Source organism: Rhea americana, unplaced genomic scaffold (assembly GCF_003343005.1).
Source record: "Rhea americana isolate MKP2758 unplaced genomic scaffold, rheAme1 scaffold_206, whole genome shotgun sequence".
Taxonomy (NCBI): domain Eukaryota; kingdom Metazoa; phylum Chordata; class Aves; order Rheiformes; family Rheidae; genus Rhea; species Rhea americana.
In genome coordinates, this window is record NW_028186217.1 from 565,524 (window position 1) to 579,512 (window position 13,989).

At 36.5% G+C, this 13,989-nt stretch overlaps 1 protein-coding gene across 3 annotated transcripts in view; it reads left to right on the forward strand.

The window, feature by feature from the left end:
- Positions 1 to 13,989, forward strand: part of CCDC148 (coiled-coil domain containing 148) — an 85,853-nt gene that overhangs the window by 57,183 nt on the left and 14,681 nt on the right. For all 3 annotated transcript variants that reach the window (XM_085304321.1, XM_085304323.1, XM_085304322.1), the window contains 2 exons: positions 4,070 to 4,210; positions 13,085 to 13,203. In XM_085304321.1, the coding sequence (XP_085160447.1) occupies positions 4,070 to 4,210; positions 13,085 to 13,203 (260 nt within the window). The remainder of the gene's footprint in view (positions 1 to 4,069; positions 4,211 to 13,084; positions 13,204 to 13,989) is intronic.

A 13,989-nucleotide genomic window follows, 5' to 3' on the forward strand; every position in this document is an offset into this window, starting at 1 on the left:
TTTTAGGAGACTGCAAAGAGATATTGTTTAAGAGCCTAGTTTGGAATTTTTTATTCGAAACAAGACATAAAGGGAAAATAAATATAACACTGTATTTAACTTTGCAGAAGGAAAAAATATCACAGAATCACAGAATGGTTGAGGTTGGAAGAGATCTGGAGATCGTCTACTCCAACATCCCTGCTCAAGCAGGGTCACCTAGAGCATGGTAGACAGGGTTGCATCTAGGTGGATTTTGGATATCTCCAGAGAAGGAGACTCCACAACTCTTTGGGCAACCTGTTCCAGTGCTATCAAATCCATTGGGAAATTGTTCAAGAAATGTGGGAAATAGAAACACTTTCTATCATAATTGCACATGATGGAAGGAAAAATATGTCAATGAATGGATTGAACAACTACCAGTAAAGAGAAGAACATCTGTAGTATCACTTCAGCAGTTCCCCAGTGCTCAATGTAATAGATAACAAGGTTGCTAGCCACTTAGTTGCCACATTTTGTTTTAGATTCTGTTAGATCAGCAAGTATGATCTTGAGTGAACAGTGGACCTAGCTGTAAGGTTATCCCAGAAATACTGACAAACAGCATTAGTTTGGAGAAATGTGATCAAAAGCTCATGATAAGAGCTAATGGTAGGAGGAAACAAAGCAAATAACTCTATCAGCTGAATAGGTGATTGCGTAGGTGCATCACCCTCTGCTGAGCAACAGGGCCATGAACTTTAACAAAGCTCTTTATCAAAGTATTCTCAACATGCCAATAAACGATTTTTAATAACTGTGCCTATAACTGCAGCAAAATATAAGGATATAGTTCAAGACAATAAACACTTAAAAGGTGATTTGAAATTAGAAATAGACTTTCACGTACTGTCTTTGAAACTGCTGAAACATAGAGTTCTATTAATATTTGCCAAATCTATTGCAAAAAGAACTGGCAAGCCAGCAAAAAGGAGACATTGTTTATCCTATTGAAACTAGCACATAGTCATAGAATCATAGAATCAGTAATAGATCAGCAAAGAGCTAGTATTGACAACACTGGGGTAAATCGTGTATCACCGGCTCGGAACAACATGCTCGAGAACACTGAAAAGAACTCACTCTGCATTAACAGATACTGACAACATATTGTCTTGTTTAACCAATATAGCAAGTCAAGAATATGTCAAGAGTAGCTTTTGGCATATTGAGCTGAATGATCAATCCAGCCACCTGACAAATTTTATTAAAATGTTTGGCAGGCACTGTAAACTATAGATGCACTGAAACACCCGTACTGTCTGTGGTGTTTCTGCACAAGCTTAACTAGCTGTTAGAGAAAGTCCCAGGAATCTGTACCGTAGCTGATGTCTTTGCTCTCTCAGGAGAGTGAGGTGCCAAATGTACAAGACTGTTACACTAACCACCRGCAACTCTTGAGCAGGTGTCAGGAACATTAGACTAATTTCACAGTCTGAAAGCTGTCAAAAGCTGAAATCTTTTTCACAGGAGTCTGTTGATTTCTGCAGAGTTGTGTTTGGAAACTAAGTGCAATTAAGGAAATGCTTGAGTCAAAGGATGAGATTGGAATCTGGTAGGTTTTTTTTTTGGAGCTGGTCTTCTGTAAATATATCTGTGCATCCTCAGGAAGATTAACATGTAATGGTGCATCCTGGAAAGGATCAGAAATGCACCAACATGCTATATTATCTTCATGTTTTTCATTTATATTGTTAATTCTGTGATGGACAATTCCAGGTAATCCATCAAAACATGAAAGAGGATGGGCTATTCTGAACAATAGACAACTCAGAATCAATCACTAGATTGCAAAGATTAAGTCCTCCAGAATTTCCCTCCCCCAAGATACACTACCAAGTAGATGATGGAAAGTGTACAACTCGAATTTTGCTTTCTTAGAGGATATTGGGTTGTAGAAACAAGGGATTTAATAACAGATATCTGGATATACCTGGATACAGAGTTCTATTGGGTAAAATCTGAGGGATACATTTGCGCATCAGGCATTATGACAAGCTGTGAGGAAACAGGGAATAGAGTAAAGCATAAGAAGAAAGTAATGGTTAGCAAAAGATGATTCCAGAGCTCTGTGAACTCGTACCATGATCCTGGCAGGATAAACTGAGATCTGCTTATTTTTATTGAGAGTAGTCTCATTGAGTAGCCTTTCAGAGTGAACTATTTGGTTAATGTGCAAGTAAGAAACGTGATTAAAAATCTCATGCAAGTTTGTGGCATATATCCGTTTAGACATTAGGCCTCAACACCTCAGGTAGATTATGAATGAATCAGAATCTAATGGGAAAATGAATGCAGGATGTGTTTCCTTGCTTACCACACATAGTCTAATGTGGTGAGAGAGGGAGAGAAGCTGCGTTGCTGTGCACCTACTTCACGTGACTAGGAGTGTGGGCAATGTTAATAGGAAACCTTCCTTAACTTCCCTCATCTCCTCCAGTGAATCTGTTTTAGAGCAATGGGAAAGCAGCAGAATTATCAGTGCAGATATCCAAGTAGTTAGTGCAGAACACAAAAGAAGTGAGGGGTCCTAAACTAGCTGCGGGGAGGTGGCCAAGAGGTTACAAAGTAGCTTCCCATAGAGACCAAGAGGATCAAGCTGCTTCTTTTWTAAAAGGTAGTTTGTTCCAATTTGGCAGAGAATTGGTGGCAAAAAAAATACAACAAAAATGCCAAAGACATATAGCCATAACAGAGGTGAGTAGAAAAGCTAACAGCCTGAATGCAGGTGGGTAAAAATACATTAGCAACAACAAATGCCAAACAGTAGCAGAGACGGAACTGAGTATGGTGTAGATCAGTCACAATACCTGAACTGAAGTAGAAAAGTCAGAAGAAAATAGGTATCAGGCGATCTAGGTGACCTGGGCTTGACATCAAACAGTATGAGATGAGGACGAAAGCAGGTTTTCAAACAAACGAGCATTTTGGATCTCAAATTTTCTTGTGGAAGAGGTTTTAGATAAATGGGGCCAATTATGGTCTCCACGTGCTTTTCAGTGTTATGAATCAGTTGAAAGTTCAATAGCCAATGAGACAGAGCGGCATATAAAGTTACTGTCAGTGATGGGTATAGACAAAAGCAGGTTGCCTCGGGGAGTTCATCTGCCTGTAGCTAGTCAGCTGGGCAAAGGGACAGAAGAGGTATGGGGCTAGAGATGAAAATAATGATTGATCTTCAGACATTTTTTCTTCCTTAGTTTCAAAGTTGACTTGTCAACTTGCTCCACAGTTTTCTGCCTGTAGATTGCTACTTCACACCCCTGGAATTAGTACTTGAGCAGTGCCTGAATCCTTCTCTTCATGACTTTTTCTGGTTTGCTGTTTTCCTGCTCTAGTTACACTTCCTCCTGATTGACCCGTACGCCAAAGGGCTTACACTGAAAGATGTGGGTAGTGCATGTTTCCTTGCATTTAGGATGGCTATGGGTGATTACAGAGGCTCAAATGATAATTTGTAGCTTCTCAAACTGCAGCAGCTTGATCTTCTTGATTGCATGTCCAAACCTTAAATTAGGGATTGACAATGACATGATCAGCAGCACATTATTTCTCTGGAAAACAGTGTCTCTCTGCACCCATTGAATTTATTCTAGCAATGTCTAATCGCTCATAACATCTAATTTGGGAAATAAAAATACAGCATGCCATACCAACCTAGAAAGCTGTCAAATCCACCYACAGTGGCATAGAACCCAGGTCTCCTCTTAAAAAAGGGACAGGATCATTAAGATGTTGATATATYATTGAAAGGGTAAGTGCTAAAGGGGAATTTAAGATCTGATGTTTTTGAGAATTTTATTTAAAATCTTTGACTTTTCACATGTGATTTTATTGCAGAATATACTAGTCAGTTGTGAATTACATATTAATATATGCCTAAATGGTGCTTCTATATGATTGCATATTACTGATAAAATTATAAATCTTAACTTAGAAATAGATTATGTGGGTTTCCTTAAAATTCTCAGCTTTACAGGATCATAGTATTGCACAAATTCTGTTGCAGAGCTGTCTAAACTTAAAGTTTTTCAACCATTTWTTTCAGGTTGTGCAGTGGAGAATGCAACAGGAGGAGGCTGCTAAACTAGAAGCTGCTAGAGCAACTAGAAGAAAACAGAAGAAAAATGAAAAAGAAAAGATACAGAAAAAACAGGAGATGATTCGTAGAGCACAGGAGATAGAAAAAGTATGAGAAATGTATTTTTGGATGTGTTAATATGTACAATTGCCTTTAAAATCTTTAACTGATCTCACTACTTTATATTCTTGTAAACAGTATTTAGTATTAGTATAGAGATTAGAAAATGGTTAATGTGCCACTGTCTGATTTAGCTTTAAAGCTGCATGCTCTTGCACGTTGATTCTGTTAATTTGTTATGTTTCCAGAAAAATAACCTACACAAAGACATAATGTCTGTGAGTATCGCAATGGCACAAAAAATCAGTGCAGAGGCTCTGCTGGATTTCTAACACTTACAGATTTGTGTGCTTTCAGTAATGTGTCAGAGACTACTGAAGGCTTCCAGTGCTGCAGTTAAGTATGCTGCAATGCAGCAAATGAGCCTTACAGTATATTGTCTGCACGATAGCATGCTACTCTTTGCGAGGACCTTAAGAGTGGGCCTGAAACACAATGATAATATTAACCATTTCAGGAAATCAGAAATTTATGTTACATCATTCTGAGTGCTTGTTTGGTAACTACTTGGAAGTGGCTTTGATTCATAAGCAAGAACTTCATCTTAATAGAAAACCAGAAATTCACCACAGTGTTTTTAGAAAATCAGTGCTTTTAGAAAATCAAATTTGTGTCATATATTTGCTGTATTTCTGATGACTTTTTTATTGTAATAATATATCACAAAGCTGGGAGTTTTTAATTCTAAGGTTATAGATTTTGGTTTTTTTCACTAAAATATGGCTTTCTTAGAGTCCTAGCTCATCTGCAGAATATTTGTTATTAATGCATAACTATTTGAAGAAAAAATAAGCTAGAGTATAAGATGAACTCTTATAATTTTATTTTTCAAATGCTGATGAGTAAACAATCTCTTTTACGTTCATRGGACTACACGTGTTAAAGTGTTTGCAAGAATGATGACTAAAAATTTTGTTCTTATAACATGTCTGTTAGAAGCAGAGTTGAGTAAATAAGGCTAAACTGTTCCAAACAGAGTATCTTCATAGTGTGCATATTGAAAGCTTTAATGATGTCAGTATGTCTCACACTACCGAAGGCCTGTTTAAAGAAGAAGAAAAGCTCGGTCTTAGTTTCCGTTGTCGTGTTTTCTATTTAGCCTTTGTCTGTTTATCTTTATTTATCTGTCATGTCCCCTTTGTAACATATGTAAGTTGGGGCAAACAAATACTGACAGGAGCATGATGTGGGTAATTAGACTCCCTAGAAACTGAGGGATTCTCAATTCAGTAGAGGTAGTAATAGTCTTTGCAGAAAAAAATTGAAACTACTTGCTTAAGTTGTTACTGAAACATTTTAATTCRCAACAATTACTGAAAGCAGAAAAGAAATTATAGCAGAGCAAAATAAATGGCTTGTTTAATATGCCTCTTTGGAGTTCTCTGCAGGCTGGTAAAATTGATTCACTTAGCAGAAGAATGAAAATAAAATCCTAYGTTACTTGGAATTTCCCTATCAAGCGTTCAAATATCCTTTCCTTGCTTTGTCCAATGAAACAAGTTGTCTTGCCATATCAAACATATCGAAGGCAGAAGCCTTGCTGCATATTGTATTCCAGATGATAATTTTGCCATTAGATAATCATTAGAATATAGTTATATCAACAGTTCTGCAAAGAAGTGCATGGTTGAAAGTAAAGATGCTGAAGACATTGTCTCCAGATAGAGGCTGTTGTCTGCTCATTATTTCTCATTGCTGCAAGTCTCCAGAGCCAACRTTTGAAAAGCAGCCTAATTCCAAATTGATTTTATTTGATTTGTGAGCTCATTGTTCTTGGCTGTGACTACATTCAYGTACTGGATGTATCCAGTTTTCTCCTTTACCTGAAGACTTTACTCATTTAAAGTGGTCACCTGGCTTTATTCCTCCTCTGCCGTTTATCCTAAATATCAAATATAGGTTCTTGGCAGAGCACAGTACTTCTGTCAAAATATGCTAAATCACACAGCAAAATTACAACTATTGTCAAAAACTCAGTTTCAAGAGATGTTATTCTTTCCTTCAAGATATGCAGAATACTAATGCTTTCCATAGGAATGCAGATTGGAGTGGACTTTGAGGTCTGTAGCCCAACATCCTGCTCACAGCATGGCCAGCTATGAGGTCAGACCAAGTAACTCAAGGCTTTATACTTTTAATTTGYTTTATTTATCCTTCAACTTATTTTATTTATCCTTGTATTATTTAAGATGTTGTCATTTTAGGCTCAATTATGGAGAAAGCTGTATGTGCATTTTCAGACAAATCCTGTTTAAGGCAGTATTGATTTTACCTTTTCCTTGAATTAGGCAGTATTGTGCATAAGTTGCATAAGCATATTGTAGACATCAACAGTATTTTCAGCATAAACKTCTATAAAAACGCCCGAGGGAGTTTTCCAAGCTTATGCACAAGTGCATTATATTAAAAAATTATAYTCTGTTTTTTGWTTTTTTTTTCACATTGGCATGTGTTTTCTGGTATTTGTTCTTGGTTGATGTGTTGTTATTGCTGTTAGATGCTGTATTTAATGTTATAAAGTAAGTTGAAGACACAAGTTACTATAGAACTTTTCAATGTGTTGTGTGAACTTGTGAAAGAGCTCTCAGAGTGTGATGTGATGCAGTTTTGTTTGGTATTTGATGGATAATGTAGGTTGTCTCTGTTGGAGAGTCTGATTTTAAGCTTTTGCAATTTCTTCACCATCACTGGTAACACAGGTGCAGAGAGAGGTGCAGCCCATGTTTAATGATGACTTGTTTCTTAGATTATGAAAAGCTTTTGTTCTGCCTTTTTTTGTTACACTTTGCTCTGCTTATTTGTCTTTACTTACACTGTGTATATAGTGGCAGGCAGCTATAAAGCCAGGAGGAAGGGAAGAGGCTTGGTGAGGCTATGCTGACCCAGCCACCAGCGGTGCTTATTTCAGGTGTAACTATTTCAGTTGTGCAGACTTTGCACCTCTTCTATGACCTATATATAATGACTGTGTAGAACAGTCCTCTGCCTATGCACAGGTAGAACAGCAGCCATCTGAGGTCACTAGTCATGCGTTGCGTTTATACATTATTATTATACACTAGATTTTAGATCCTTAAAAAGGGCTACTTAAAAATACCCCTTAAAAGGGGTATTTTTCTGGTGAATGATCTGTGGSAGCGAAAAAAAAAAAGCACGATTGATGTAAAATAAACGTCCCCTCTCTACCGAGGTTGTAGCATGGGCAGAGTATATCAAATAGTTCCAAGCCTTAGTATGGGTAAAATGACATTGAATCTTAAAAACAGATGCTATGTTTACTCTGTTAGACCACATGACCTCAGACTTTTCCCTATATATTTAAATATTGAATTTCAGAAATAACCTATGGGTCCTAATTAGATTTTATGAGAAATAAAGTATGGAATAGAGAAAATGGAATAATTGGAAAAGAAAGAATTTTATTTCATAAACATAAGTGTTCCATTTAATATTTAAGAATAGCATTTGAAGTAACATGGTTATAATTGTTTTTGTTTTCATATTCTTCTTAWGTAAAAAATGGTCTAAATAAAATGATGACTGGCTTATAAATTGGAAATTTGGAAATATAAGCACTGTTTGACAGACCTRTTTTATCCTGAATCCTGACAGTTAAAGGTTTGTTTTTATGAAGTAGATCATTTAAAGAGAATAATATTCTGACTGGCATTTCAGCTGAAGCCTCCCAAAGAGGCCTGAGTGCAACATAGATCAGTGAGTGTTACAGAAGTTATTTTTATTGCTATTTCATGAAGCTTTTTCTATGTGAGATSATTACCTGAGTAAATTTGGTTGTAAGCAGTTACCTACATTTTGGGGGGCGGGGGTAAGGTCTGACACTTTCACTCTCTGTCTTAAGGAACTTGATGTATTTGTAAGTCAAGAAATCTGTTGATTTTTTTAATTAAYATTTTCTTGGAGCATTTTGCAATCAGTGCTTTAAAATACATAAGATAATTTGTAGTCTAATATATCTCAAATTATGTAAGCTTGTATTTTTTGAATTGTTTCTGAGTTTCATGCTTAGAGCTCTGCAGAATTCCTAAATGATGCAGGTTCCAGCTCTTGCTTGAATTAAAGTTCATATAAAAAATTCCCTGATTTGGGATGGAATAGAAACCCTTCTTATTAAGGGACTGTGTGCAGGTAGGCATTCCTGTGAAGCTCAATTCAGCAAAGCTTCAAACCCAAACTCCGTGTGCAGGATGTTTAATTTAAAGTGAATGTAAAAGCAAAGCTAATGTTACTTAAGGTACTTAAATTATTTTCTCTGCTTTTAGAATAACATTTCTAAGTTTTTATCATTATTATCATGCTTACATTGAATATCCCTGCTTTTAGACATTTGCATCTTTTATAAAGCTGTTATTCTCTGTTTTTCCAACTATATTTTACATTTTTTAAACATGCGTATAATGCTTATTTGATTTTAATTATGTTTTTGTCTGTGAATTCTAAATGATAACATTTTAAAGTGATTCCAGCTTTGTTATTAAAACTGTATGCTTCTGATGTCATAAACAGTCTTTTMAAAGAATCAATTTTAATTTTAAAGATAAACATTATCTTTTGTTAGAAGCAACCAATATTAGTGAATTTTGTAGCTTTTCTTTTCCTGTTCAGTCTAGCAATTGCCAAGAAGCCTATTAAGTTTAAGGAATTGGGATTTCTCAGCAGTAAAGTGTTTAAGGAATTGGGATTTCTCAGCAGTAAAGTAGTATGAAGCACTGTGCCGTTCTCTTGCCATTTTTTTGCCTTTTGATTTGGAAGTACATCAGGATATGTCATTATTTCTCTGTCACAACTCGTCTTTTTCTTCTGGTATCTGCATATGGAATGGGAAAAAAAAATAGGAATGAAAGAGWGAGAAGTACAACCAAGAGAAATTCCAATAACATGAATCCTCGTAGGTCTATCATTTAATCTTAACTTTCTTATTGGTATAAGCAGAGTACTTTGTATRATACAGAAAAGAGCATATGATACCTGATAGAGATGACATAGAATATGGGTTGTACTTTATTTTATGTTAAGTGGTACCGGCAGGATAGGTCAGCTTAGCTTCAGTTAGGGCAAGGGACTGCAGGATCAAGAAATGCTGGAGACCTGATATGGAGATGTGTTGGGGCTTTCCATAGGCAAAAAGGATACAAGAAATGGCTCAAATGTCATGTTGCCAAAAAGCATAGTTATTACCTTTTGTAGACTGAGGTACAGTATTATGATCACATCTATTCACCTTACACAGTTTGAACTGTTTTATATTAAGATAGTCAAAATGAGTGTAGCTCCTTGAATGCATTCCTCTGTCCTTATATCTACATTTACGSAGAGGTTCCCATTTACCTTTCTTGAAACTTAGTTCTAGAAATCAAGTAAATTAAAGGATTTTTTTTCTAAAATATGATTTATTTTTTAGTGTTTATTTGAAAAACTCTTACTCTTGATTTTATGTATCTTCACCTCTTCTTTTACATTTGTATTTTATTTTGTATTAACAATCATCTTTTGCATRTATTTTGTACATGTGTGGCATGTGGATTTGCCATATCCTATGTTGCACTGTTCTTTAAATTCATCTTACTGCATGGTTATATATAACTACAATTCATGTAACCTGTTACTTGTCAAAGCCTAACTGTCTGGGGCAGATTTCTTGAACTCTTGTTATTTCCTACCAATGTGCAGGGGTTAACCTGCTGAAAGGTCCCACATGGACYTCACAAAGATGATCTTCAGACCAACTCATAGAAATCAAGCAGGAAATAGCTATTCCTTCTGCCACCCCACCATGGTGTTTCTCTTTCTGGCCTCATGCAGGCTCAGATCTAGCCAGTGCCTGACTCAAAGCATAGTTCTGTTTGTAAGGGTCACCTTCCTTTCCCTGAAAAGTAGCCTATTTCTCTGTCTACTGTCAGTTTGCTTGTCATTAGCAGGGTACTACTGCAGAGGAGGCCTGTATAAGATTTTCAGTTGGGCTTGTTTGCTATAAAAAAAATGCAATTTTTGGTAGTAAGATAACTGATGCTCATTAGCTGTAAAGTGCCATGTGAAATTCTACTAGAAACAAGAAACTGTCTTGATGGCTGAAGTAAACTGGATAAAGTCGACCATAAGCGGACTTAGCTCTGACTTTGCCTAGGCTGCAAGGAAAGAGACTTTTTCTCCATTATCTTTTTGCACCACAAAATTTATTGCTCTTTAGCTACCTTACTGTAAAAACAAAACAATCAGCCTCTTCTCCCTCTTTTTTTTGGCAATAAAGAGTTTGTCTCCAACTTCAGTGATAAATATAGCAGTCTCATGRCAATCTTCATAAAGCCTGTTTTCATGCTATAGCTTTGTGATATAGCTGAACTGATTGAAGGATTGTCTTAGGTTAATACTATAAAAAGTAAGTAGTTTTCACCTAGGCATACAACCAAGTTAGTGCCAACACTGAGTTTTGTGCTATCAGCTGAGGTGCGTAGGCATCCCTTCCTGCATGGCATGCAGGTGGTGAGAGTGGCCGCACTGATTCGTGCCAAGCGCCCACCAGTCCATGTTCTGTCTCCTGGCAGTGGCCATAATTGTAGGGTAAACATGTGTAATGCTTCTCCTCTCTCCATCTGGTTACTTTTCCAGTCGCCAACTATATTTTCTGATGCCAGTGTGGCTTGTCTATTTAATAAGCCCTCCTCAATAGCTCTCTCTTCAAGTAGTTGCTGGTCTTTGCTCAAACACATGTAAAGCTCCTGTATCCATCCACAAAGTGTTCTGCCCATTCCATGAAGAACTGTTTCATCTTGCTTGTTCTGAGTCTGGCTCTCAGTAGCTTCATTTGAAGCCTCCTAGTTCTTATACTGGAAAAGAGAGAATTGAATCCTATCCAGCCTCTTCATGCCGTTTATGAATTTCTAGGCTTCTTATCTTATCCTCCACAAATTCTCTCTTTTTCATCTGAAAAGACTCATCCTGTTCCATCATTACCTATATGAAATCTAGTATGAACAGAATGAACCTTTTTTCTCTTCTCCACTTCTCTTTCCATAAGAAGAGATGCCTTTTTGAGAGGAAGGGACCAGAACTTCACATACTGCTATAATTATGTTCTCTGCTTTGTTTTCTATTCCTTTTGTAGTAAATCCTGACGCCTGACACATTTGATTTGCTGTTTGGTTGCCACGTCCTGAGCCGATGTGTCACAGGAAAGGATGTATAGTGAGAGATGAGGATGGAGATGACTTCTCAGTCCGTGGCACTGGAATTGTGGTTGCAGTATTTTGTTCAGCTGTGCTATTCATGTCTTTCTGTGGTTTCTGTTCCATAAAGGATGTTTTCTTAGCCTTTGTGAAAGTTGCTTCTAGCAGCCGTCAGCTTTAATAAGGCCTACAATTACTTGTAGCTGAAAGCTTTGCTTGATATCAGCCACTGTCACTCCTTTAGATGTAACACCATTAGGAAATTTTGCTGTGTTGCTGCTGGTAGGACATACCTACCTTTTGCTCTCTAAGAAGCACAGCYTTTTCTCTTCCCCTACCAGACATCTAAAGTGAGAAAGCCTTATTTCTGTGAAGATGATGAACAACATCTTCTTGTAAATGTAGCTGAAATTTGAAAGGGTCAGAGTGTATCTATACTACAGCCACTGCTGATATTGTGTCATAGTATAAATATTATACCTACCTTTATACTTATTAGGAGCAGTAGTGCTATCAATCCAGCTATGGCAGTTGGGACTCCATGAAAATTGCTGATACTGTTTTCTCAGAAGCGAAGTTAATACCTTCCCATTTTTGGGCTGTCTTCTTGACTGGAAAGGTTGCTTGCCATGCTTCATGGACTAGACAGCCTCCTGAGTTCTCTGCAAGGCCTGTGTTGTCTGGCTCCAGAACTGTCACCAGTACCTGAACTGATTCGCCTAACACTAGAACACCTAATCACCGAACATTGGAGTGATATTACAGAATTTCAGTGGAATTTGGATGCTCTTGAATGTTCTATAAAAAACTCTGAAGTCAGCACTTCAGAGATGAGAAGACAATTCTTGTTCCTGTGCCTAAAAGCCGCTTTCTTAGCATTCAGAACTGGTTGGTGGCTTGTGAGGTTAGCTCAAGTCACCATTCAAATCTTGGGGAAGTGTATCACTGCAACAATTTTTAAGGTAACACTTGTAATTTATGTGATGATGAAGTGGGAATAAGAAGTTTACTACTATTTGTGCCTGTTTATCTTTGAAGAACAGCTCTAGTTTTGGGAATTGAGTCCCATGGAATTTATTCCAATAAAAAATTCTGAGTCTCACTTGACCAATATTTACTTTAAAACATGATTCCTTTTTTTGTATCGACAGAAGTTCCTATTTTCAGATAAGCTTCCCTGCTCAGGTTTCACACCCTTACTATGGCCTTTTTTTCACATGTTTTTGGAAAAGCTGCATATTTACACGAGGACCACCATATACTTTTTCCTATTACTTAGTAAGTTCTACATTAATACTCCTTTTCAGCCAAAATAAGCTGCACTGGCATGGATCCAGCTGTTGGAGCTAAACTAGGACATTTTGACTCAAGGGACATTCACTTGAACAACATAGTTGAAGGGTTTGGTGGGAGCGAATGAAGGTGATTTCAGAGCTGAAAATGGGAAAGTTCAAGTRTCCAAGGCCTGATGTTACTATTTCTGTTTTTGCAGTTCCATGCTCTCTTATTCTGCTCCTATTAAATTTTTTGTTAACACATACTGTTCTCAAATATAAACATTATTTTAAAAAGATAAGCTTTGGTTTTTCCATAACTTAATACTTCTCTTGATTTGTTTGGTCTCACTGTCTTAGGCTATGAATGATTATTATTTTGTTTACGGTATTTGTTCAAACTCTAGGTGAAAAAATACTGGGGTGAAAAACAGCTCAAGTGGCAAGAACAGGAAGAGAAATATATACAGCATCTGGAAGAATTAAGAAAATTAATGGCCGAACAAGCAATTAAAGACAAAGAAAGGTAAAAGAAATTAAATGTGAATAACTATAGCATCAATAGTAGTTTTTTGTAATCTAATTTGTTCTGATCTCCCAACCTTCCAAATTAGAATAAATTGAGTTAAGTATTTTTTTCCTTCCTGTTTGGCAATTACCCCAGTCTGCATACACAGGTTGCATCACAATTGAATCCTGAAACAATTTGAATTAAATCGTATTAATCAAAATGTTAGACCTATGTAAACCATAAACTGTTTCAATCATAGTAAGGTGCACATACTRAAACTAACTTTCTTCATGGTGTTCTTATTCTAGTTGAGTAATAAGACCTTCTACCTTCCCTTTTAGCAAAATTATTTGCAGTCAGATTTGGTTTGTTTGAGAGATAGATAAGAGAAGCTCATTGAGCACTTAAAGTCCCAAAGATTTTGAATATTAGAGGCTCTTAAATTATACCTCCAAATTTTGAGACATTCAAACTATTGAGTATTCAGACCTTAGTCTTGCTAACAGTTATTGCATCTTATTTGCTTTATGACTCCTCATGATTGTTATCATCATAGATGATACTATACTACAACAGAAAAGGTGTTTTTGTAGTGTTTCTGGTGTTTTTTTGTCAAGCAACGTTATTTTAGAATTTTAACAAATGCAAATGAGAACATCTTTATGATGATTTCCTAATCCTTTAGAACTGATGTTTTAAAGTGTGAAATCAAAATGCAAATGTGTATTGTAATGCATTAATTTGATGCTGTAGAGGTTGTTGATCATCTGATGTCATTTAGGATACCAACCTATTCCCATC